This window comes from Phaeoacremonium minimum (assembly GCF_000392275.1).
Source record: "Phaeoacremonium minimum UCRPA7 unplaced genomic scaffold PA7_03_scaffold_39, whole genome shotgun sequence".
Lineage (NCBI taxonomy): Eukaryota > Fungi > Ascomycota > Sordariomycetes > Togniniales > Togniniaceae > Phaeoacremonium > Phaeoacremonium minimum.
Genome location: NW_006920946.1, coordinates 663,997 through 686,264, shown reverse-complemented (window position 1 = coordinate 686,264; position 22,268 = coordinate 663,997). Strand labels below are relative to the sequence as shown.

Here is a 22,268-nt window from a genome sequence, read left to right as displayed (position 1 = left end):
GATGCCAAGGCATTGACTTGACAGCCAATCAGAGGCTCCCTATTTAGATCTCCCGAGGTCCCTACAAAAATTTCTTGACTCAGATGCAGATGCTCGTGCTACCCAGTTCTGGATAATGGACCACACCGAATTCTACGCGCGCCGTACACCATCCACCAGACAAGAGATATTCTCCAACATGATCCACCCCAATCTGACTCTAAGGCCATAGCTCTATCATGGCTGTATTTGTGAGTTCTCCCGCCGTGAAGCTACTCTCTCCTGCCTTTCCTCCTCCGAAACCCGACCCTTATTTCTCCCCGCCTTTCCTGGACGATTCGTATAGAATCCTGACTTACATGGGTTGATCTTAAGCAGAGAGCCATTGCGCTCACGGCCGGCACACGATTACGGCCTCAGATATTCATTGCCCAGCCTCGACATCTCTCCGCCGCCGTATCCCATTGCCGTGGCTACAGGTCTACCGGGCCGAGACGGGCATCTACCTCCCACTTCAAGCTTGAAAGTAACGACAATGTCGCAACCCACCGCTCCTCTCAGCCGCTGCCCACCCCGTCCATACCACAGACTCTCACCGAAAAGATTGTACAACGATACGCCACGGACCTTCCTCCCGGCAAGAAGGTAAAGGCCGGCGACTATGTCACGCTAAAACCGGAGAGAATCATGACACACGATAACAGCTGGCCAGTGGCAATGAAGTTCATGCAGATAGGGGCCTCCAAGATCTATGACAACCGTCAAGTCATTATGGTAAGTTAGGGTCAACTAGTTGCGACATGCCTGGTGGTCCAAAGTGATGGCCTGGGCGGAAATCGCCTCAGGGAGCAGGAAGCGCCTGCTAACATTTGAAGACTCTTGATCACGATGTACAGAACGAAACACCTGGGGTCTTGAAAAAGTTCAAACAGAGTTAGTCTCCCTTCGCGGCTGGTTTTCGCCCTTCGAATATGTCTCATGATCACTGCTCCCGAGACGCTCTCAAACACATTCGTATATGGCAGTGGTTGACTGAAGAATCTATAGTTGAGGAGTTTGCTGCCCAGCATGGTGTTCAATTGTAAGTGTTCTCTCGCTAATGAGGCCTTTGCTTTCCCTTTGGACATATCTCATAAGTCTTCACTCCCGAAACATGCTCCCAGGCAGGACAACATCAAGCATTCGCTGACTAGAGTACCTTTAGTTACCCAGCCAAAAGAGGAATAGGTATATAAAAGCCACCAGTAGATCAGGCACCGGAACGTGAAAAGCCTGCTAACTATAGGATAGGCCATCAGATTATGGTAGAAGAAGGTAGAATATCGCCAGCGCTCACGATTGACGGGCGGTATATTAACAGATGAACAGGGCACGCCTGGCCAGGAACTCTGACCGTAGCCAGTGACAGCCATTCCAATCATTATGGTGGCGTAGGAGCGCTCGGCACACCTGTCGTAAGAACCGACGCCGCTAGCATATGGAGTACATCTAAGACTTGGTGGCAGTAAGTACTTTCCTGGCCCTCTTGCCTCTGCCCTGCACAATTCAGGTGCAGACTATGGTCTAGAACATTTTACGCCAGATATTTGCCCCCGGACACACCTCACAGATCTGTGAAGCGCTCTCGCTCTCGAAGACGCCGTAGCTAACGGAGGCGTGCTAGAATACCTCCAATTGCCAAGATTACATTCACTGGCATCCTCCCTCGCGGCGTTACTGGCAAAGACGTGATTGTTTCTTTGTGTGGCTTGTTTAATCACGACGAAGTCTTGAACCATGCCCTCGAGTTTACGGGGTCTGAAGAGACTTTGGCAAGCATCCCTATCGATGACCGTCTGAGCATTGCCAACATGAGTACTGAGTGGGGTGCTTTGAGTGGTAGGGCTCAAAGGTAATGGATATCAGACAAGCGAGTGTTAACACATAAAGTAGGAATATTCCCCGTTGATGAGAAACTCGTGTCCTGGTATCGCGCCAAGGCTACCACCGCTGCCATGTTCAACAGTCCACTCAAGGAGCGCATCAACCACGAGCGCATCGATGAGCTTGTCAAAGACAAACTAGTCGCCGATCCTGGCGCTTCTTATGCCAAGGAGCTCTATTTGTAAGTCTATATTTCGCACACGATATCTCTCCCTCAGGATATGTCACATGAGCACAGCTACAGAGACAAACCCCGGAGTAAAACTACCTGATCAGGCAATTATTGACTGTATTCCCGTAGGAACTTATCCACGCTTTCTCCATTTGTTGCTGGACCTAACTCGGTGAAAATTATTACTCCTGTCGAGAAACTTGAATCCCAGGATATTCCCGTCAATAAGGCTTATCTCGTTTCCTGCACTAACGCTCGGAGCTCGGATTTCGCTGCCGCCGCTCGTGTTTTCCGCGAAGCGGCCAAGGATGGCCAGACCCCCAAAATTGCTCCTGGTGTCAAGCTTTATATTGCTGCGGCCTCTATTCCTGAGCAGGAGCTATCCGAGGAGGCAGGCGATTGGCAGGTCCTGATTGACGCTGGTGCCCTAGTCCTACCCCCTGGGTGTGGCCCTTGTATTGGTCTTGTTGGTTCTAACACCCCGAGATTTTGAAGAAGGTCCATAACTAATCGAGACCATCTAGGGCACTGGTCTTCTTGAAGATGGCGAGGTCGGTATAAGTGCATCCAACCGCAACTTCAAAGGTCGTATGGGATCTACCGCAGCAAAGGCCTACTTAGCCAGTCCGGAAACTGTCGCAGCCAGCGCTCTCCGGGGTAAGATCGCTGGTCCTGGTTGGTACCAAAAACCCGAAGGTGTGGAGAAGGTTATCATTGGTGAGGGCAGCGGTGATCATGTTGCCGACAAAGCTCGGTCTGTGGAGGATGCTCTCAACAAGCTTCTTGGTCAAGTCGATAGCATGATCACCACCTACCAGGACGACGGCGAAGGTGCTGTAGAGCAGTCATCTGGCCCTGCTGCACCTGAAGATGAAGCTTTGGTTGAGATTCTCCCTGGCTTTCCCGAGAGGATTGAAGGCGAGATCGTCTTCTGTGACGGGGATAACATTAACACTGATGGAATCTATCCGTAAGTTTCACTCATGGGACATCGCACATCAAACATCGAGAAACAAGCACACAACTAACCCAGTATGTCGCAGAGGCAAATACACCTACCAGGATAACATCTCTCGGGAGAAGATGGCCGAGGTGTGCATGGAGAACTATGACGAGAAGTTCCGCACGGCCGCCAAGGCTGGTGATATCCTGGTAACAGGCTTCAATTTTGGTTGTGTAAGATTACCGCTCCTGATCCTGCTGTGGGGAGCAATTTCTGACCTGACCCAGGGATCCTCACGAGAACAAGCTGCAACTGCCATCTTAGCAAAACAAATTCCCCTTGTCGTTGCCGGTAGTTTCGGCAACATCTTCAGCCGTAACAGCATCAACAATGCTCTCCTCGGCGTGGAACTGCCTGCACTTGTGCACCGTCTGCGCGAAGCATACAAGGACGAACCCGAGAAAGCCCTAACCCGCCGCACCGGCTGGAGATTGCTCTGGGACGTTCGCCGCTCCAAAGTCATCATTACCGAGAAGGATGGCTCCTCGTGGGAGCAGAAAGTCGGCGAGATGCCGCCCAATGTGCAGGAAATAATCGCTTGCGGTGGCCTTGAGGGCTGGGTCAAGACTAAGATCGCGGCCGAAAAGTGACGTCAAGTCTCCTAATAATTAGATCCCCTTTTAAGGTGTTTCTGGAACTTGTCATCTCGTTTACTACGACTGGCCATTGTTTTACTCCAGGGCGAAAAGTACGATCGTTTTACTATCTTAAAAGCTGGTGTGTAGAATACAAAGGTGAATTGATCAGCCTAGATAGATGGCGATGTACTCTAGACATTTGTCTCGAATATATAAAAAGAGAAATACGCATCTTTGCAAAGGCAGGAGTTTGCATGTCAATTGAATTGATCGCTACAGTGGGTCTAGCTGGTTGTTTGGGGTTGCGTCACGCAGGGGCGCTGCGCCTTAAGGCGGTGGTTGCTGGGTCAACGATACTGATGCGCCGCCAAACAAATCAGTCCACACAAACGACCCTCCCCAAGTGCCCCTCCACCTCTGTCCTTGATATCGGCTTCCCTAGCTCCCTTTGGCTGCTATTCAATTAATTGAAATGCAAAGTGCTTCTTCCCGGTGAATTTGCACCTTGAAGGACTGATTGATTTATCTGCTACTCTACTCTACTCTGCCTGGTCAAGGATCCCAGGCCATCATCATTAGAAGGCTGCTTGATGCGCCTAGCTGCTGCAACTGCATTCCTGAGCACCTTCATATCCACAATACCTCAATATCTCGCCCTCACCACACCAAGAAGGGACCAAAGCCATCCCGTCGTGTCTCACTGACACCGCATTCCTCGGCAACATTGCCCTAACCTTAACTCAAGGCAGTCAACATGGACCGGCCTCACACTCCGTCTCTGCCGCCAGACTATGCTCTGCCATCCTACGACGACGAACATGACGATACTCCGACAGGTCAAGGCGGTAATGCCGCTGCTGTTCGTCTGTTGACTTCAATGGAAGAACCCATATCAGAGGGAAGACCGTATGTACAGCAGCTTTCTCAGCCCCCTCCTGCTCTCACTCGACAGATCTCGGAATCGCTAGATGTTGCGACTCCAGAGTATCTAGCTTCTCTCAAACAACAGGAAGAGGCTACATCTCCAGTAAAGCCGTCTCCCACGAAGGTCAAGTTTGCCGCTGCCTCGCCAATTGTAACAGGCTCTCCACGACGGAAGCCAGTTGCGAACGGCGAGAAGGACAAGCAGAAGCCAGCTCGATCTTCAACAGTCAAGCTCCAAAGGAAGAACAAGCCGGCATATGTCCTGCAGGCCGAGATTGCAGCGACATTGCCGGTCATTCCTGAGGGCTCCTCCCCTCGGAGGGAATCGCTCAAGAAGTCTTCGAGCGAGCCACCTACCCCAACTTCAGTCCCTACTGGTTTGTTAACAAGCCCAAGCTCACCATCTTATGCATATAGTAGTCGACCCACGAGACGATCATATCAGCCGTCTGTTATCTCTTCTCACTCCCGCCAATCCTCCTCAATCCTCGACCCTCCAAGTATGCCTCCTCCAGATTCTACCTACGTTCCTTTCGCAGGAAGGGACGCCGGGTCTCCAACACGCCCCTGGAGCCCGTCTCGCATGTCGGATGACTTTGCATCAGAGTATCCGCGGCCACCGCCGTCTGTTTCAGCATATGAGCGAGCCGACCTGAACGGTAGCCCAAGACCTGGAACACCCTCCTCTAGATACGGCGGTAGCCCGAGGCGGCCGCTCCCACCTGCCCCGTTGTTCTCTAACTCTGCTCGAAATTCAACATTCGCAGATGATGCGACTGTCTCTATTCCACTTGGACCTGATGGCGATGATGTGTTCGGGCCAGAGTCTTCAGACCTTGGCGATAAGCGAGGGTCATATGGGGGCTCCCAAGTAACCTTGAACGAGGAGATAGACCCAATGGACGAAAAGTACGAGCATTATGGCCCAGCGCCCGACGGTCAACAAGAGAGACGCGGTGTCCGCCCTCCCCAGATGAGCAGGAAAGAGGTTCAGCTTATCAACGGCGAGCTTGTGCTTGAGTGTAAAATCCCCACAATCCTCTACAGCTTTTTGCCTCGACGAGACGAGATCGAGTTCACGCATATGCGATACACCGCTGTTACATGCGACCCAGACGACTTTGTGGACAAGGGTTACAAACTTCGCCAGAACATAGGACGGACTGCGCGAGAGACCGAGTTGTTCATTTGCGTCACCATGTACAACGAAAATGAGATCGACTTCACTCGAACGATGCACGCCGTCATGAAGAACATCAGCCACTTTTGCAGCCGCAACAAGTCAAGAACCTGGGGCGAGCTTGGATGGCAGAAGATTGTTGTGTGCATCGTTTCGGACGGACGAGAGAAGATCCACCCTCGGACTTTGGATGCCCTGGCTGCAATGGGTGTTTACCAGCATGGTATCGCCAAGAACTACGTCAACCAGAAGGCAGTGCAAGCTCACGTTTACGAGTATACCACCCAAGTCTCGCTAGACGCGGACCTGAAGTTCAAGGGCGCAGAGAAGGGTATTGTTCCCTGCCAAATGATCTTCTGCCTGAAGGAGAAGAATGCGAAGAAACTCAACTCTCATCGATGGTTCTTCAATGCCTTTGGAAAGGCCCTGAACCCGAACGTCTGCATTCTCCTCGATGTTGGAACTAAGCCTGGAGGCAACTCTCTCTACCATCTATGGAAGGCATTCGACACCGATTCTAACGTTGCTGGTGCTTGTGGTGAAATCAAAGCAATGAAGGGCAAATGGGGTGTCAATCTTCTAAACCCTCTTGTCGCCTCTCAAAACTTCGAGTACAAGATGTCAAATATTCTTGACAAGCCACTTGAGTCTGTCTTTGGCTACATCACCGTGTTGCCTGGAGCTCTCAGTGCCTACCGATACCACGCGCTGCAGAACGACGAAACGGGTCACGGCCCACTCAGCCAATACTTCAAGGGTGAGACGCTGCATGGTCAACATGCGGATGTCTTTACAGCCAATATGTATCTGGCAGAAGATCGTATTCTCTGCTGGGAGCTGGTGGCGAAGCGTAATGAGAGATGGGTCCTGAAATACGTCAAGGGATGCCATGGTGAAACTGATGTGCCTGGTAAGCTGAATGGAACCTCCCTGAATGAGCACCGACTAACATGACTAGATTCTGTTCCCGAATTCATCTCGCAACGTCGACGATGGTTGAATGGCGCTTTCTTCGCTGCGGTGTACTCTCTTGTGCACTACAAACAGATTTGGCAGACTGATCACACCATCACCCGCAAGGTCCTGCTCCACATTGAGTTCTTCTACCAGTTCATCCAGCTCCTGTTCACCTACTTCTCCCTGGCAAACTTCTACCTGGCTTTCTACTTCATCGCTGGTGGTCTAGCTGACCCTCTTATCGACCCCTTTGGCCACAATATCGGCAAGTACATCTTCATTGTCCTGCGATACACATGTGTCCTCCTCATCTGTACGCAATTTATCTTGTCCCTCGGCAATCGACCTCAAGGCGCGAAGAAGCTCTACATGGGTTCGATGATCATCTACTCCATCATTATGGTCTACAATACTTTCGCCACGATCTATATCGTAATACGACAGTTGAAGCCCAAAGATGGTGACGATTCAGATCTCAAGCTCGGAAGCAACGTGTTCACGAATTTGATTGTGTCAATCCTGTCAACTGTCGGTCTGTACTTTATCATGTCAATCATGTATCTCGATCCTTGGCACATGATCACTTCAGTGGCGCAGTATTTTGTCTTGCTACCATCATACATCTGCACGCTGCAGGTGTACGCCTTTTGCAACACGCACGACGTGACCTGGGGCACCAAGGGCGACAACGTGATGAAGACGGACCTGGGCGGGGCCATCGGCAAGGGCTCGACGGTGGAGCTGGAGATGCCGTCGGAACAGCTCGACATCGACTCGGGCTACGACGAGGCGCTGCGCAACCTGCGTGACCGTGTCGAGGTGGCCGCGCCTGCCGTCAGTGAGAGCCAGCTGCAGGAGGACTACTACAAGAGCGTGCGCACGTACATGGTCATGTCGTGGATGATCGCCAACGCGGTTCTCGCCATGGCCGTCAGCGAGGCGTATGGCGGCAAGTCCATCGGCGACAACTTCTACCTCAGCTTCATCCTGTGGAGCGTGGCGTCCCTGGCGGCGTTCCGCGCCATCGGGTCGACGACGTTTGTGGTGATCCACTTCATCAACATGATTGTGGAGGGTCGCGTGCGGATGAGTTTGAAGATGCCGAAGTGGGCAGGTGGTATGGGCAGTCGCATGAGTGAGACGTTGAGTAGCATTGGAAGCAGTGTGAGGAGCTAAATTAGCTTTCTGTTCTTCAGAAGAAGAATGTGAGCCTAGGGGTGATGACAAGATCGGCGTTTGGCAAATTTCACATATCAAGAATAAGATCATGAGCCACGGATGACAGGCGATGACGGGCGTGGTATATGCTCGGGATGGAACTGTAATGCGAACGACCTCGTAGGTCGGGGTACGTTGGGGACTGAGGCAAGGGGATCAGGAAGGGTTTTCCCTGTGTATGTGTAGTGATGTATATGTGTCTTGCTGTGGCGTGTGCTTGACAAGTGGAAGGCACGCCTGTTGTCATCTGGATCAATGGATTGCTGGGTCTATGTTATGGGGAAGGGATTGATTTCAGAGTTTCATAGAAAAGCAATGGAAGAATTGTTATACCCCTAAATTGAGGATATTGTCTCAATATGGATTTATCGACTCTTGAGACACTTGAAAATCGACTCCAAGCCTACATCATAATTCATTGTAAATCAATAGTTCCATTAGATTGGAAAACGCCTTAAAAAGGCAAAATTCAAATACTCAGCGCCCATTCAAATACTTCTCAGCCTTCAGGGGGGACGAGTGAAATGAGGATATTAATCCAATACCTACTTTAATCACCTGTACTTTTTGGCCCCCTTAGCGTATTCAGCATCACTTTCGAGACCAGACGGACAAGATTTAAATAGATCTTGTTTCTTGAGACTGAGGTTCTGCTACAAGCTTAATTATCTGAGTAACCAGTGCCTTTGCATTAAAATTCGCTCTTCGCTTCTGCTTTCCTCCGTGCAGCTTCCACGATGGCTTTAATGCTATCGTTGAACAGATAGGTGGCCCTTGCCATCTTTTTAACATGGTCTAGTTTCAAGACCTTGCCGTCTTTCATCGCCAGCGACGCCGCAGAGAATAGAATATTTCTGACTTGGCGGCCGTTGAGAGCCCGCGACTTGATCAAACGATCACCGTCCTCATCTTCCTTGAACCACTGAATAATTCTCTCGCGGCCTTCGACGTTTTCATCTCTTAGTTGCTCAAGGAAGTTCTCGATGATCTTCAGTTTCTGTGGTGTTTCCACATCGTCGTACATAACGCCAAGATTGACTCGCGACTGGACTGCAACATCGAACTCGCGGATTCGGTTTGTGGTCAGGATGAGGATACCTGCGCAATACTCCAATACCCGTAACAGAACTGCGAGATAATGTAGCCAACGCCATTAGATGTGATGCGAAAGCCATTACCAGAGACGAGAGCATTCCGATTCAAATCTGATGTGTGCGAGCTGCGTGATTCTGAGAAGACATCGGCCAGGCTCCCAGGCTGCCAAGAGCGCGAAGCAGGCTCAGCGACGCTGGGGAGTACGAGAAACTCAGGTGCAGTGTCAGCAAAGCCAGCGCATTAGCCTCGGGGGAGGACCAGTGCAGCCACTTACGGCAGTTGTATTGGTTTCTTGGTGACTTGCTGAGAGATCTGGCGTATACAAGGCTATATTTGATTCTCGACAGACCTGACTGCATGAGTCACTAGGAAATGTCGTTGCGACTGTGTTTGGGACTCTTAAAGAGGTGCCCAAACGGCCTCAAGGTCTTTGTTGTTGGTCAAGATATTAGCCCCGATTTCCTCTCCAATGCTGAAGAGAAACCTGGCTTCCGTAAACTCATATTTGACCAAGATAATTAGATATAAGCATTGCAATCAACCCCACGAGAGAAAAATCCTACTGAAAAGCGAGTCGTGCTCTACATCCTCATTTGATCTCGTAGGTCGTGCTGCCCTGGAGACTGCGCCCCATGTCTCGATCCTCCGACTTGCCCCGCATCTGCTTGGCGGCGCGACATGTTTTAATCTCAATCCTCCCAGAACAACGGGACACTGGATTTTCGCACACTTCAATCATCTACCGGTACTACTAACAGGTGACACCGTGGAAGCCAAAGAATAAGAGAAGAGAGGAATTTACACCGAATCCAATACAATGGCACAGCCAAAGATCAGCAGCTTTTATCGCACCTGGTTCACAATAGTGGACCCCCTCTCATTGATCCCAACTGTCTACGGCATTCTCTTTGCTCCCGAGTTCATGATGGATGCCATCATCCCGGCCACAATGTCAAAACCGGATCCAGATCAGGCGTTCCTTTTCCATCAGCTCGCCGCCTTGTACGCGTTCATGGTTGTTATCCTGGCTGCTGTGTTGCGCGCCACTTCCGATGTCAGAGTGTGGAAACGAGTCATTGCTGGGGTGTTGCTCGTCGATGTCGCGATACTCATCAGCATGTATATCAGTCTTGAGCACCAGGGCCGGCTCGGTTTGGAGAATTGGAGATGGCAGGAATGGGGCAATCTTCTGTATACAGGCGGGGTTGCTATCATTAGGGCTTTCTTCCTGGCTGGAGTTGGGGTACAAGCTGTAGGGAATAAGGAGAGGACGAGATGAGCATGTAATTGACCCTACTATGTTCTAGATAGCAACCCAATCCTTCTTCTCTGTCTCTAGGAATAAGCAAATCATTGGGGAAGATCTAGGATATAACTTGCAAGGTATATCAGTGTTCTATCATTCCGATGTCAAAACTCGATGCCCAAGAAAACGGCGCGTCAATTGAGGAGCATGGATCGGCCCTGGCTCGCGTGGGAAAGCTCTATGCTACCTAATCAAACGCCATTGCTGACACCGCAATCGCTTCCAGAGTCGCTTTAGCGAAGTACTGATCGTAGGACATTTAGCCACAGTAGGCATCTGCCTAAGCCGGTAAATAGATTGTATCTGGAGTTCTGGCCCGGGATGGAAGCTCCATATAGAAATATCAGCGCACAACTTTCCGCCTATGCCAAGAGCTACACCTCAACCGGAAGGTGCAGCGAATCTCATAATATTGCGCGTAGGTAAGGGAACATGACGTTATGCTCATCTCTTTGAATGAGGTCTATAGCTAATAGCATTGTTCGACATATAAGATCTCCTAGCCAAAAATCCGGTGCTTCGACGCCAAGTCCCTAATGTTCGCTAATCGCCCCGAAACTCAGCCAAGATGTTGCCCCACAGTCGCCTATTGGCAATTGCTGGCATTCTAGACGTCGTCCTGGGAGGCGTGCATGAGAAGCTAATCATGGTGCCCCAGGGATGGTTCCTGAGCAGCTCAGTATTGACTAGCAATCATGTTGCAACATTCAGCGTAGTGCTCAATCGGGATTTCACGAACCTCCAGAGCCAGTTACTCGAGGTGTCTACGCCAGGCCATCCCAACTACGGCAAATACTTGGACCACGATGCGGTCAACAGTGCTTTCGCTCCTTCTGCTGACGCTGTATCGTCGGTGGTTGGTTGGCTAAAAAGCAAAGGCATATCCGACTACAAAGTTGACAATGGCTTTGTCGATTTCGTGGCAGATATTGTGACTGCAAACTCCATCTTCAATGCTTCGTATCAGTATTATAGCAACAATGGAGCAACAAAGCTCCGGACCCTACAATACTCTATCCCTGATAATCTACAAGATCATATCGCTTTCGTGGAGCCCGGGACTTTCTTTGGCCAAGCTAACAAAAAATCACCTGTTGTGCCTACCAAGACGAAACGCGGTAACTCTGACTTCGCATCTACCGCGGCTGTTGATGCGGCGTGCGCAACCTCCATCACACCACCGTGCTTGAAGCAGTTGTATTATGTTGGGGACTATAAGGCAGATCGGTCTTCTGGTAGCAGAATTGGCTTTGGTAGCTTCCTGAATGAGTCGGCGCTCTATTCCGACCTAGAGCAATTCGAAGAGCTATTCAACATCCCGAGTCAGAACATCAGTAAAGTACTTATTGCAGGTGGCGTTGACGATCAAGATCCTTCTCATGGCAACTATGGTGAAGCCAATCTCGATGCCCAGACTATCATCGGCGTGGCACATCCCCTTCCGGTGACTGAGTTCATCACTGGAGGTTCCCCGTAAGTATAGCTCATGCTCTTTAGTATGTCAAGGCATTGAATTGAATGCTAAGACTACGGGCTGCAGACCATTTATACCGACAATTGGGCAGCCAACGCCGGCCGACAATTATAATGAGCCCTATGTGCCTTTCCTACGATACCTGCTTTCTAAGAAGAATTCGGAGATACCTCAAGTTATTTCGATTTCCTATGGTGACCAAGAAGATGTAAGTCTTTACTGCCATTCGATAGGCTCTGTCAATCTCGGCTGATACTGACACACCCCGTTAGGGAGTTCCTCTCGATTATGCACGGACGACGTGTAATCTGATTGCGCTGCTTGGTCTTCGGGGCATCTCCGTCCTGTCATCTTCTGGCGATGGCGGTGTTGGAGGGGCTTGCCTGGCTCCGGACTTCAAGACCGCGGAATTCGGAAAGCTCTTCCCAGCATCTTGCCCCTACATAACAGCCGTAGGCGGCACCTCTGCAGCGACAATTCCTGAAGTTGCTTGGAATCAGAGTGGCGGCGGGTTCAGCGGGTACTTCCAGCGACCATGGTATCAGGACTTGACGATACCCCATTATCTTGCGACCCAGGTCAGCCCGGCCACATACAAGTACTACAAGCCGTACGTCAACTTCAGTGGCCGTGCCTGGCCAGACGTCGCTGCTCACAGCTTGTACCCGTATTTTGAGGTCATCTATGGAGGCGAGCAGGCAGGTAGCGGTGGCACAAGCGCCTCCTCTCCGACATTCGCCGCTATCGTGGGTCTGTTAAACGATGCCCGGCTTCGGGCAGGGAAGCCAACTCTGGGGTTCCTCAATCCATTCATATACTCGATTGGTCAGAGTGGCTTTGTTGATATCACCGAAGGCTATACGTACGGTTGTCTTGGGAGTAAGCCTGAATACGGCTCCGTACCTGGCGCAAGATGGAATGCCACAACGGGTTGGGATCCTACAACAGGTTTCGGCACGCCGAACTTCCAAAGATTGAAGAAAATTGTTCTTAAGTTGTAGTGTTTGGGCGAGGCCTCTTTTTATTGGAAGGCTTTTTGAACGAGGGTTTGAACAGGCGCAATCAGATAGCTACCGATGAAACTACGATTTTACCACCTATCCGCTACTGTAACGTTTATCTATATCCTGGAGCTCGTATTTCATCTGTTGTGTGTCCCGAAAGTTGCCCTCACTCACCCTAGTCTTTTACCCTACCCATCGCCGCTTTACTCAGTCGCTACTCAGGCACTACTCAGGCGTTGTTCGGGACAGCTCAGGAGAGCTTAGAGGAGCGATCAAACCTGGTTTAGATATATAAGCAGTACAATTGAAAATGTTAAGTCCTCGCGAGTATTATGATTAGGAATGATGTTAGGCCCCTTAGGTGAGAAAAAACAGGTGTCTTAGGTTAGGTCTACCCTAAATCCGTCCGCTGTTTCTTAAAGTTTATAAAACTATTTTCTACTCTTAATCGTTCTGTATCTTTTATTGTATTTAATTCTTTGGCTTATCTATCTTTATATTAAAGTATTAAATAGCTTTTTTATAACTATCTTCCTCTCTAAGATAATGGTTTTCTATTATATTGTTAGATAATCGTTAAGATAATAACATTAGGAATATATAGTATTATTAGCTATTAAGTTAAGCTTACAATCTGAAATGACTTACAGACTCGGAGGGAAGGTGCCTTTAAGGGCTGCCGTCCTCAAGTAGTGGAGCTAAGCTGTCGACGTTTCTGGCTAGCAACCTTCCTAAGCCTTAGGGAAAATAGAAGCATTCTAACCACAATCGTTCAGAGGAAGTCCACCTAGAATGCTCCAGAAGGCATCATCAGACCACAGACCCGCCCACTGCTGGGATCTGTTTGTGGCTACTTCTAGGGGCCCGTGTCCATCACTGGGGCCTTGGAGAATGACTCGGACACCTGAGGCTATGTGTACGTGTTGAATGTCAAGCGAGACTAGAGGCTGGGTAAAGGGCTATCGGTACAGCCGGAGGCAGTAAGGATAGAGACAATTATATATATCATGTTAGCTCGGCCTCCTCTCTCTCTATCATAATGAAGATATTAGAATCTACTACTCTACTTTGTTTGATGATATCTTAATATTTTCGATTTAATACGTTTAAGATCATCAGCGTCTAGAGATAATCGTTTCGATCGGATTGAGCGTACTATATACCTGATCCCATTCAGACAACTACCTAATACTATGGTAGTATTACTTTCACTTTCCTTTATCCTACCACTTGCGTCGGTTGGTAACTGATCTATTCGCTACAATATACCAAGCGCTAGAGGCCTCAAGTACTAATAGAGATCTATCAGTACTAAAACATCAAACGATAAGCTATAAGCAATTGCTAGCCAGTTACTACTTACTCTGCTGGCTTCATCACCTCTTATACCTACATATATTGTCTTTCAGCACACTCTTATTGGCATCTAGCGTAACAATAGTCTTGGCTAATACCCTTGGTCGCTTCATAAGTACCGAGATGAAGCGACTTCTGGAGCTCTTGGAATTTTCTTCACAGAGCCTTGGTCGCCCAGGTCCACCTAACCGAGCTAATTCCACACAACTTGAGCTCTTCAACGACATTTCTGTGCCTCGCTCTCATTCCGGTTTCTTACCCCAGACAACTTTCAGCTTGGTAAAGCCGTGGATAGTCTCATTGCGAACCTCGCGGCGGATGTGAGCAGCATATACGTCAATCTCCGACTTAGACCATCTCAGCAGATTTGCGACAAATGACATTGTGCCTGGAATGTCATTTTCGAAGACGAGCCGACCATACGTTCCGATCTCCCTTAGTTTTTCATCCTTTGGCCACCGGCCCCATGGCGCCTACGATTATTCGAGTGGTTAGCGTCCACTCGTACGTCCCGAGGACAGAGAGATGATGCTCACATTGAAGTCCCACTCAGCAATTTCAACAAAGCCTGCCTCCTCCATGGCTTTCTTCTGTAATCCGTCAGGCACAACAGTAAATGTCTGCCCAAGCTTATTTCCACCCTCTACAAACAGCTTGCCCCACTGGCCCATAGCACTTGTCTCTTTCACGCTACCGTCCTGACTTTCTATAAATGGTGCTGGTTCATAACTCTCAAAATAGCCGCCTGGCCTGAGACATCTATAAGCCTCCTTAGCCAGCGCTACCCAGTCGCGAACGCTACCAAGCAGGTAACGCGCGTGCACAAAATCTATAGAATCCGGCGCATAAGTCCAGACTTGCGTGAAGTCGTCGATCTCGCTATTCATTTTAGCAAGGCAGCCTTGTCCGATCAAATTGATGCATGAAGACCTACAACTTCAAATTCGGCGGCACCCAGGTCGGTTGGTTGGGAGACAGGTCCGTGCCTACAACCTCACAGTCGGGGTGTTCGTCGGCAAAATCGCTATACAGAAATTAGCACGCATCGTACGTGGGAAGAGAGCTTCAACCCACATGGCCCAGATCCCTGTTCCAGTGCCGATATCCAGTACTTTCTAACGAAATAATAAGCCTTCAATTATGATGAGCCGGACAAGACGCGAGAGACCGACCCGTATTGTACCCGTCAGCGGTGCTAGATGAAGCTTGCCGTTCAGACAGAGGGTGAGGAAATGATGGCTATCGGCATCAACACGTGATGGTATCTGAGATCATTCTAGCGCAACTCACTTGAGATCCAATGTGTCACTCGCTGCTTCATCATTCGAACCCCTTTGGAAGAATCAGCACGGGCCTGGCGGATAAGAGCAGAGCTGGCTATTGTAATGTACCAATACTGAGTATCTCCCCTTTCGCTGTGGTACGTCCTTCCTAAGACCGTCCGATATCTGAGAATGCTCGAGGCAATAGAGGCCGTGGAGCTTGCAGCATCGTCGCCAAGGGCCGAGTCAGCGTCATCGTTCTCGGGAGGCTAGACTTTTAGCATGCGCACTGTGGTCATGAAATGCGGGGGTGGTGGTTGGCACGAACCATTGCTTGCGCCGCCCAATGCGCGCCGGGAAGGGCATTAGTCAAACTCAGATCAGCCGCCGACGACCCAGAGGATGCCTGACCGGTTGTGGGCGGAGCCGGGGTAATCTGCTCATTGTCTGCCATGATAAAACGAAACGGTAGGGCAGTGATTGATGAACGAAAAAGCACAAAGGGAGGTTGACAATTTGAATAAAATCTGAGCTTCCCTGCCGACTACAAATCAGCTATTTGATTTCCCCTACATGGCGAAAGAACACCCAACCAGTTAGCATAGCAGTTGACAACCAACGTTATCGCAGCGCAGCCTTCAGCACGCATTCGGACAGAAATGCCGACGCGAAGACGCAGACCGGGATCTTTCTGCATGAGTAGCGCTCTTTGATGTCGGATGCCCGAGCCGGCAGGTCGCTAGGGCAGTACGTCCTATTTCGTTCTCGCACCATCAACAAAAGGGTTCTACTAGCCCCAAGTGCAATTTGTCGTACCATCAGATCACTGACAGGTCCAGACAGTCTATTCCACCAGATACGCGATCCTTCTTTCTCCCACGGTCCATACTTCTTGGCTTCTGACTGAGGTTCGTAAGTCGCACTCTGTGACTCTGCTACTCGCCGTTCCGTCTCTGCCGTCACTTTAGTCCTCCAAGATTCATTGGGCCTCCTCCAGTAGAGGTTCCGTAGAAGCGGTTAGGTACTGCATATCGTTGACACAGTAGCGTACCATGTCCGGATCAAGTGATCTTGTATTGAAGACATCGTACGAGCCACCCTTGGCTGGGTGAAAGAGCTTAAGGCCTTTTGCCTTAGTCATCTTCCAGTCGCGTTTCTGGCATAGTGAAAGAGGAGCATCGTTATCAATGCCTCTTTCTAGCCCATTAATGAAGCGCCGCCGACCTGCGGGACGTGCCGCATTCTCCATCAACTGTACATCTTCAACTCCCCGGAGCCGTACGCCAAAGTGATGGTGTAGAGCATCAGAGTCATTACGGAGGTCGAAAAAGATCTTGCTCACAGCCTCGGCCTCGAGGATAATCTTCAATGTAATTCCGTTAGCGGCTGCTTTTGTGAAGGCGGATGACTGAAGCGTATGAACATCGACAAGATAGACGCGATTTTGTGGCTGTACAAAGATAGTGACAAGAGAAATACTTCCGCGACGGGAAAGGCCTATCCCTTCTAAGTCTATAAATAGTGAAGTGCCAGTGGGTAGAGCCTGAAGTTCATCGACCAGAGCAATTATGGCCTCTTCCGAGTCTACCATACGGTGGGAGACATTTTCCGCAGCTTTTATTGCAAGATACCAGCGTTCAGGGCAAGGACGTCAAAAAGGGGTGTTACATCCTCTGACTCAAAGACTCAAATAGAAGATGAGAAGCCCAGATGGCTTACTGTATCTTTATATATATCTGCTCTTTGGTAGTACCGGTACGCGCCCGTGAGCATGGAGGGACTGTCAAGCCCTGCAAGCTGGTTGATACCAAACTTGCTTCTTTTCGGGCGCACCACTTTGAAAGCGGGTTGTTGTGCCACTGGAAGTGACTCATGGGTTTCGTATGTGCTGCCACATCCTGAAAAGTCATCGTGTGGCTTGCGGAAGTGTTTCGCCGATCGGAGGCTTCTGCAAAGACATGACTGGCAGGAATCGTAGCGAGCCTTTGGCTGTTAGTCTGAAGTTCGATTAGTGGAAGTGAAGCCAAGCCAGGCCATTCTGTATGGCGTCGTCGGCCTCCCGCATATAACCTGTGGCCATAATGTTACACTAGTTTCCATAAGGCTTGCTGGATGCATCCTGTCTAATAATGATTCGATATCAGAGATATAAACGAGAGGATATTATCTGGAGATTTCTCGGCGAAGACGTCACGATCGCGGCTCTGTTCACGCGATCTGGTTGGAGGCGTGTTTTGGCAAACGCTGGGTTGGGAATAGTGTACACTGAGGCGGCCATGTTTACTCCGCCCAAGGGTTCAGACACGGATGAAGATCCGCAACTCTTCATTATCGCGAAGAAGCTAAGATAAACAGAAGACTCCTCTTAGCTTATTCAGTTGCCCTTGCGATATGGCTCGAAAGTTTCGCGATTTCTTCCAGCTCAAATGCATCTGCTTAGTTCGCACTGAGCTGGTTTATACATACTCGGTGATCAGACTAACCTAGCCTAACGGCTCCAATCCTGTAAGATCTACAATTATTATTTGTCCTTACAGCAATGTTACCAGTCCAAAACTCATTGATATCCCAGTATGTCTATACAAAACATCTGTTGAGGGACTCCGCCTCCAGACCTGCGCCCACACAGCAAATTGCCCAGGCTGTTCCGGTTTCAGCAGTTCCCGTCCCAGTGATATGACACAATCACTGTTATCATCATAACTGACATCTCTACCATCGTGAGCAATATGGAATCCAGGTGAAAGCTGACAATACGCAATTCGGCTGACGCGGAAAGGTTTTTGGGATGCCAAGATGCTCAATGTTTGGATACAACGTTTCACTCCGACCATCTAGGGGTATCAAAAGTCCAAATCTAGCAGAATGATTCTTGTGTGCGCGACCATCAGACGTAGACAAGGCTGCTTTGCAAAGCGTAGAGGTTCTGCTCAGTTGCAGACTGCCAATCCCCATCAGCGGTAAAAGACTGCCCATGCTACCTGGGCTTCAACACGTCTGGCCCTCTCCATGCAGAATTCGAACCTATTAGCCCCTCTGAGATGACCAAGCCTAGTATGTTGATAGATAAGATGGACGGTCTGCACTTTTCGAGGGTGGAAAGCATCAAGAACGGCAAAATAGACATATAGGCATTTTTAACATCGAAGCCGCAGGTGGCTGGAAAACTATTGGCACGCTGCTTTCCATATCAGTCATTCACTGGCCACTCGCTTGCAAAGCAATCTTTGCAACCTATAAAAGTTGTCGCCAAGGTCATGCTATCCCATTCACGGCTCTGTGGTGGCGAGGATTCGGTCAGTTCAGTGCCTAGCCATTTGCCAAGTTGGATAGCGTTGCTTCAGCTGAAAACCCAGACTTGGCCCAGATATAAAGGCGGCTGAGTAGCCTTTGACAAGATAATTAATATATATATATATATCTTCAATCCCGTTTGCGCTTGTGTAAAAGCCATGAACGCTGATCTCTTGACTTGGTCTGGGGCAAAAGAGAATGGCAACAACTGGCAACGATGCGGCCGGGTCCGCCGCCGTCCACACGGGGTTTTGGATCGACCGCAGCCGGGGCCCAGTCTACCGGGCGACCCTCACCATCATCGATAGCCACGCGACCGTGCTGCTGGCCTTCCTTGCTGTCCTCGTCACTTTCACCGGCACGCGCAGCTGGAAGTTCTGGCGCTTCATCCTGCATTTTACGCTGCAAACCCCCAAAATCGATCCCTGGGAGACACCTTTCCACCGTCTTCGGGACCTCGTCCTCCTGCGAAACTCTGAGACAGCCGGCAGTACATTATGGACGCTGATCTTCCCGCCCCAGTCCAAAACCAAGTTCAAGAAAAGAGGTTGGATGGCGACGCTCTCGTTTGGGTCTTTTGCCGCCGCTCATCTGCTTGTCTTTATCGCGGCAGGTATTCTAACATCAAGGACCTTCATCGGGCGCACTGTCGTGTCGAAGGTTACCGACACATGTGGACAGTGGCTAGGAGACCCGGTGACAGTCGCCGATGAGGCATCGTACATACTGCAACAGGAGCTACAGTTGAACCAGACGGTGGATGCGGAGAACTATGTGCGCAACTGCTACGATGCTGGGACGTCTCGGCAGATTCTCAACTGCGGCAAATTTGTGACACAGTCGCTGCCGCACATAATGGAGAAGGAGGCACCTTGCCCATTCCAAAATAGTACATTTCTCACGGGCAATCAGTCCATTACTCTGGACTCGGAAAATATCACGTTAGCCCAGATGGGGATCAATTCCAAGTTCGCCAGTCGGCTCACTATTCGCAAGCGTAGCACTTGTGCCGTCCTTGATCCGAAGCTGTTTGAGGTCCCAGCATCGCTTCTCGGCCTTGATAACGGGAAGCCATCGTCAAGCTACGTCTTTGAGATGATCGACGGCGCGCTTTCGGCGCATACATTCTTCCACACAAACATCAGCGTCGACTACGACTTGCGATCTCTCACGTTGTCCGCTTTCAAGACAGAGGATCTCGTACCCCAGGTACGACTAGCGACCACCGATCATACGGTCTCCGTTATCCTTCTGGGTGGGGGTGGAATCATGTTCCCAGAGACACACGACGATCCCTTCTTCTCCGTGCATCGTGAGATCAAATTCAATGATCCCGAGAGGAAGCTTGACCCAGGCTTCAAGCGCTTTGAGCTTGACAGACTTGTTAACATAATAGGCTGCGACGAGCAAGCCCAGCTATGCAGCTCCATCACTGACCGGTGCGGCCCCTGGAGGAGTCTCTTCAATGTAGACTACACCCTTCCGACCGTCCTAGGCGGCGCCAACCTCGACGACGACGAGCTCTTAGATATTACCGCAAGCGTGACGCTTCTCCAGCTCATTCTCCCCACCACCAGCATCCCCATGAGCATTCAGCTGCGTCAGGCCTCGAGCGCTCTCCAAGCGAGCCGCTATTTTCTGCAGGCGACGCAATTCTACTTGCACCCGAACCAATGGGCCATAGAGCTCAACTACTGGTTCTCCATTGCCCTCGCGCGCTTGCAGCTCGAACTCTTCAACACCATAGAGCGTCCCCCCCATCTCGACGCGGCGCGAGCACATAATACATGGACGGGAACGCCGCTGATGCATCTGTGTGGCAGAGTCAAGTTCAACTCGCCGGATCACATGTCGCTGAGCGCGCTGGGGCTCGGCCTCATTCTGGCACTAGCAGTGCTGCTAATCGCCGTGAGCTTCGTGGATGAGGTGGCGGTATGGGCATTGAATAAGAGTGAGAGGAGGAGTAAAAGGCGGGGGGTGGGGGCATGGGAGCAAACGGAGATGTTCAGCTTATTGGATGCCGCGGTCCTGTTTTATGAGAACCGAGGAGCGTTGATCGACCCGTTTCTGATGGATGGAGAGGACACTCGACGAGGGGGGAAGAAGGACAGGTCTGGCTTTGTGCAGTATCAGGCTGAGCCCGCTGGGGGCGAGTATGCAAGAAAGCCATCTTAAGGCATGGAGTGTGCTGTTGCGCGATACAAAAATTAAAACCGTTGAGAACGTTAAAAGCATTTTAGGACCAGTATCCATGGTCGCCAATAGTAAATTATAACATGTCAATCAGTCATGGACTCTACTGAGATTGAAGCCTTGGGTAACTATCAATTTATCTACATGCTTACAGGTTCAGTACCATTGTCAGATATCAGGGGCTCGTATCAGCTTCAATCTCCAATTCAACTATCATGAAGAAATTAACAGCTATCTGTCAATAAGCGTCAATGAACTGAAGGTTGATCCATTTTGTCTCACCAGAATGAGTGTCAACAATCCAAGCTAGATGAGTAGATGACAGACTCAATTTGTGGTATGAATAGGCAACTGGGAAGTGATGAGAAATTCACAGCCGACACTAAGCCTCAAATTCGCAAGGCTTTCAGACTTTGTCTCATGTCGTACAACTGCGCCACCACAACTAAACTTGCCTTGCTGCGCCTCCATAGCCATGTTACCATCTGCTGAGGCACTGTACGACTGATAGCCACCAACCCCCGCCCTGCTTTGGTTGAAACGCTTTCCGTATGGTACGTGGCTACTTGACAAATGAGAAAAGAATGTATCCTTGTAAAATGGGTTGGGCAGCTCTTCACCTACCTAGGTAAGCAGTAACTTACGCCGACGCTCGTTTGTTGTACAGGCAACAAAACCAGGTTAGCCTCACTCTGTTCATATTCTCAACCCACGAGCTGGATCAACCTAAACAATTTCTTTTTAGATTCCACATCCTGATGGTTTAGCAATGTTCTAATAATTGCTGAACATGTCCATGGAACAAGGCTGTGCATCTAACTGCAGCGTAAGGTTCACCAATCATATTTCTCTATCTTGAGTCTATGTGAGTGTGAAGGGCATAGCCGTTTGTATAATATTCCGGAAATATCCTGGTAATTCCCTCGGAATAACCTGCGTCGTTTCATATGTCGAATATTCCATACGACCACCACAATGAAAGAGTTACCATCACATTGCTGGCTCAGTGTCTCTGGCGAATATCATGAGTTGATTAATCGGCTTGTCTCCTCTGACCCGAGGCTACGCCACAGAGATCCAAAAGCTGAAAGTCAAGGAATGTCATGGCCAAACAAGAATGTGAAGCTTGTCGGGCTGCAACTTCGATCAGACGGAAAATTCCAGGGCCCATTTGAATACACGCCGCAGTCCCTGCGAGAACATCTACAAACATCGAAGTCAGCTACTTGCAGCACGGTATATATTCTTGAAGGGCTACATCCCGACTTCATCAGTGTATTAGGGGAACACCTGGGGTTGCATCCCTCGATCTTTGTTGACCATGAGCGGGTAGTAATCAACTCTGAAAAG

The 22,268-nt window shown here is 49.9% G+C and overlaps 5 protein-coding genes across 5 annotated transcripts; 4 read left to right on the top strand and 1 right to left on the bottom strand.

Annotated features, from left to right (window-relative positions):
• Positions 1 to 1,973: 1,973 nt before the first annotated feature.
• Positions 1,974 to 3,667, top strand: UCRPA7_611 (putative homoaconitase protein; the record flags this gene model as incomplete). Its single annotated transcript, XM_007913205.1, has 4 exons — positions 1,974 to 2,083; positions 2,204 to 2,504; positions 2,599 to 3,044; positions 3,118 to 3,667. The coding sequence occupies 4 exons, from the start codon at positions 1,974 to 1,976 to the stop codon at positions 3,665 to 3,667; spliced, it is 1,407 nt and encodes a 468-aa protein (XP_007911396.1).
• A 742-nt stretch (positions 3,668 to 4,409) lies between these two features.
• Positions 4,410 to 7,892, top strand: UCRPA7_610 (putative chitin synthase 2 protein; the record flags this gene model as incomplete). Its single annotated transcript, XM_007913204.1, has 3 exons — positions 4,410 to 4,956; positions 5,347 to 6,669; positions 6,718 to 7,892. The coding sequence occupies 3 exons, from the start codon at positions 4,410 to 4,412 to the stop codon at positions 7,890 to 7,892; spliced, it is 3,045 nt and encodes a 1,014-aa protein (XP_007911395.1).
• Positions 7,893 to 8,625: 733 nt separating this feature from the next.
• UCRPA7_609 (putative aaa family protein) lies at positions 8,626 to 9,388 on the bottom strand (the record flags this gene model as incomplete). Its single annotated transcript, XM_007913203.1, has 2 exons — positions 8,626 to 9,062; positions 9,304 to 9,388. The coding sequence occupies 2 exons, from the start codon at positions 9,386 to 9,388 to the stop codon at positions 8,626 to 8,628; spliced, it is 522 nt and encodes a 173-aa protein (XP_007911394.1).
• Positions 9,389 to 10,903: 1,515 nt separating this feature from the next.
• UCRPA7_608 (putative tripeptidyl peptidase a protein) lies at positions 10,904 to 12,810 on the top strand (the record flags this gene model as incomplete). The annotated part of the gene is made up of 3 exons (XM_007913202.1): positions 10,904 to 11,808; positions 11,876 to 12,017; positions 12,082 to 12,810. 3 exons carry the CDS (start codon positions 10,904 to 10,906, stop codon positions 12,808 to 12,810), a joined length of 1,776 nt encoding a protein of 591 aa, XP_007911393.1.
• Positions 12,811 to 18,923: 6,113 nt separating this feature from the next.
• Positions 18,924 to 20,900, top strand: UCRPA7_607 (hypothetical protein; the record flags this gene model as incomplete). Its single annotated transcript, XM_007913201.1, has 1 exon — positions 18,924 to 20,900. One exon carries the CDS (start codon positions 18,924 to 18,926, stop codon positions 20,898 to 20,900), a length of 1,977 nt encoding a protein of 658 aa, XP_007911392.1.
• Positions 20,901 to 22,268: the final 1,368 nt, after the last annotated feature.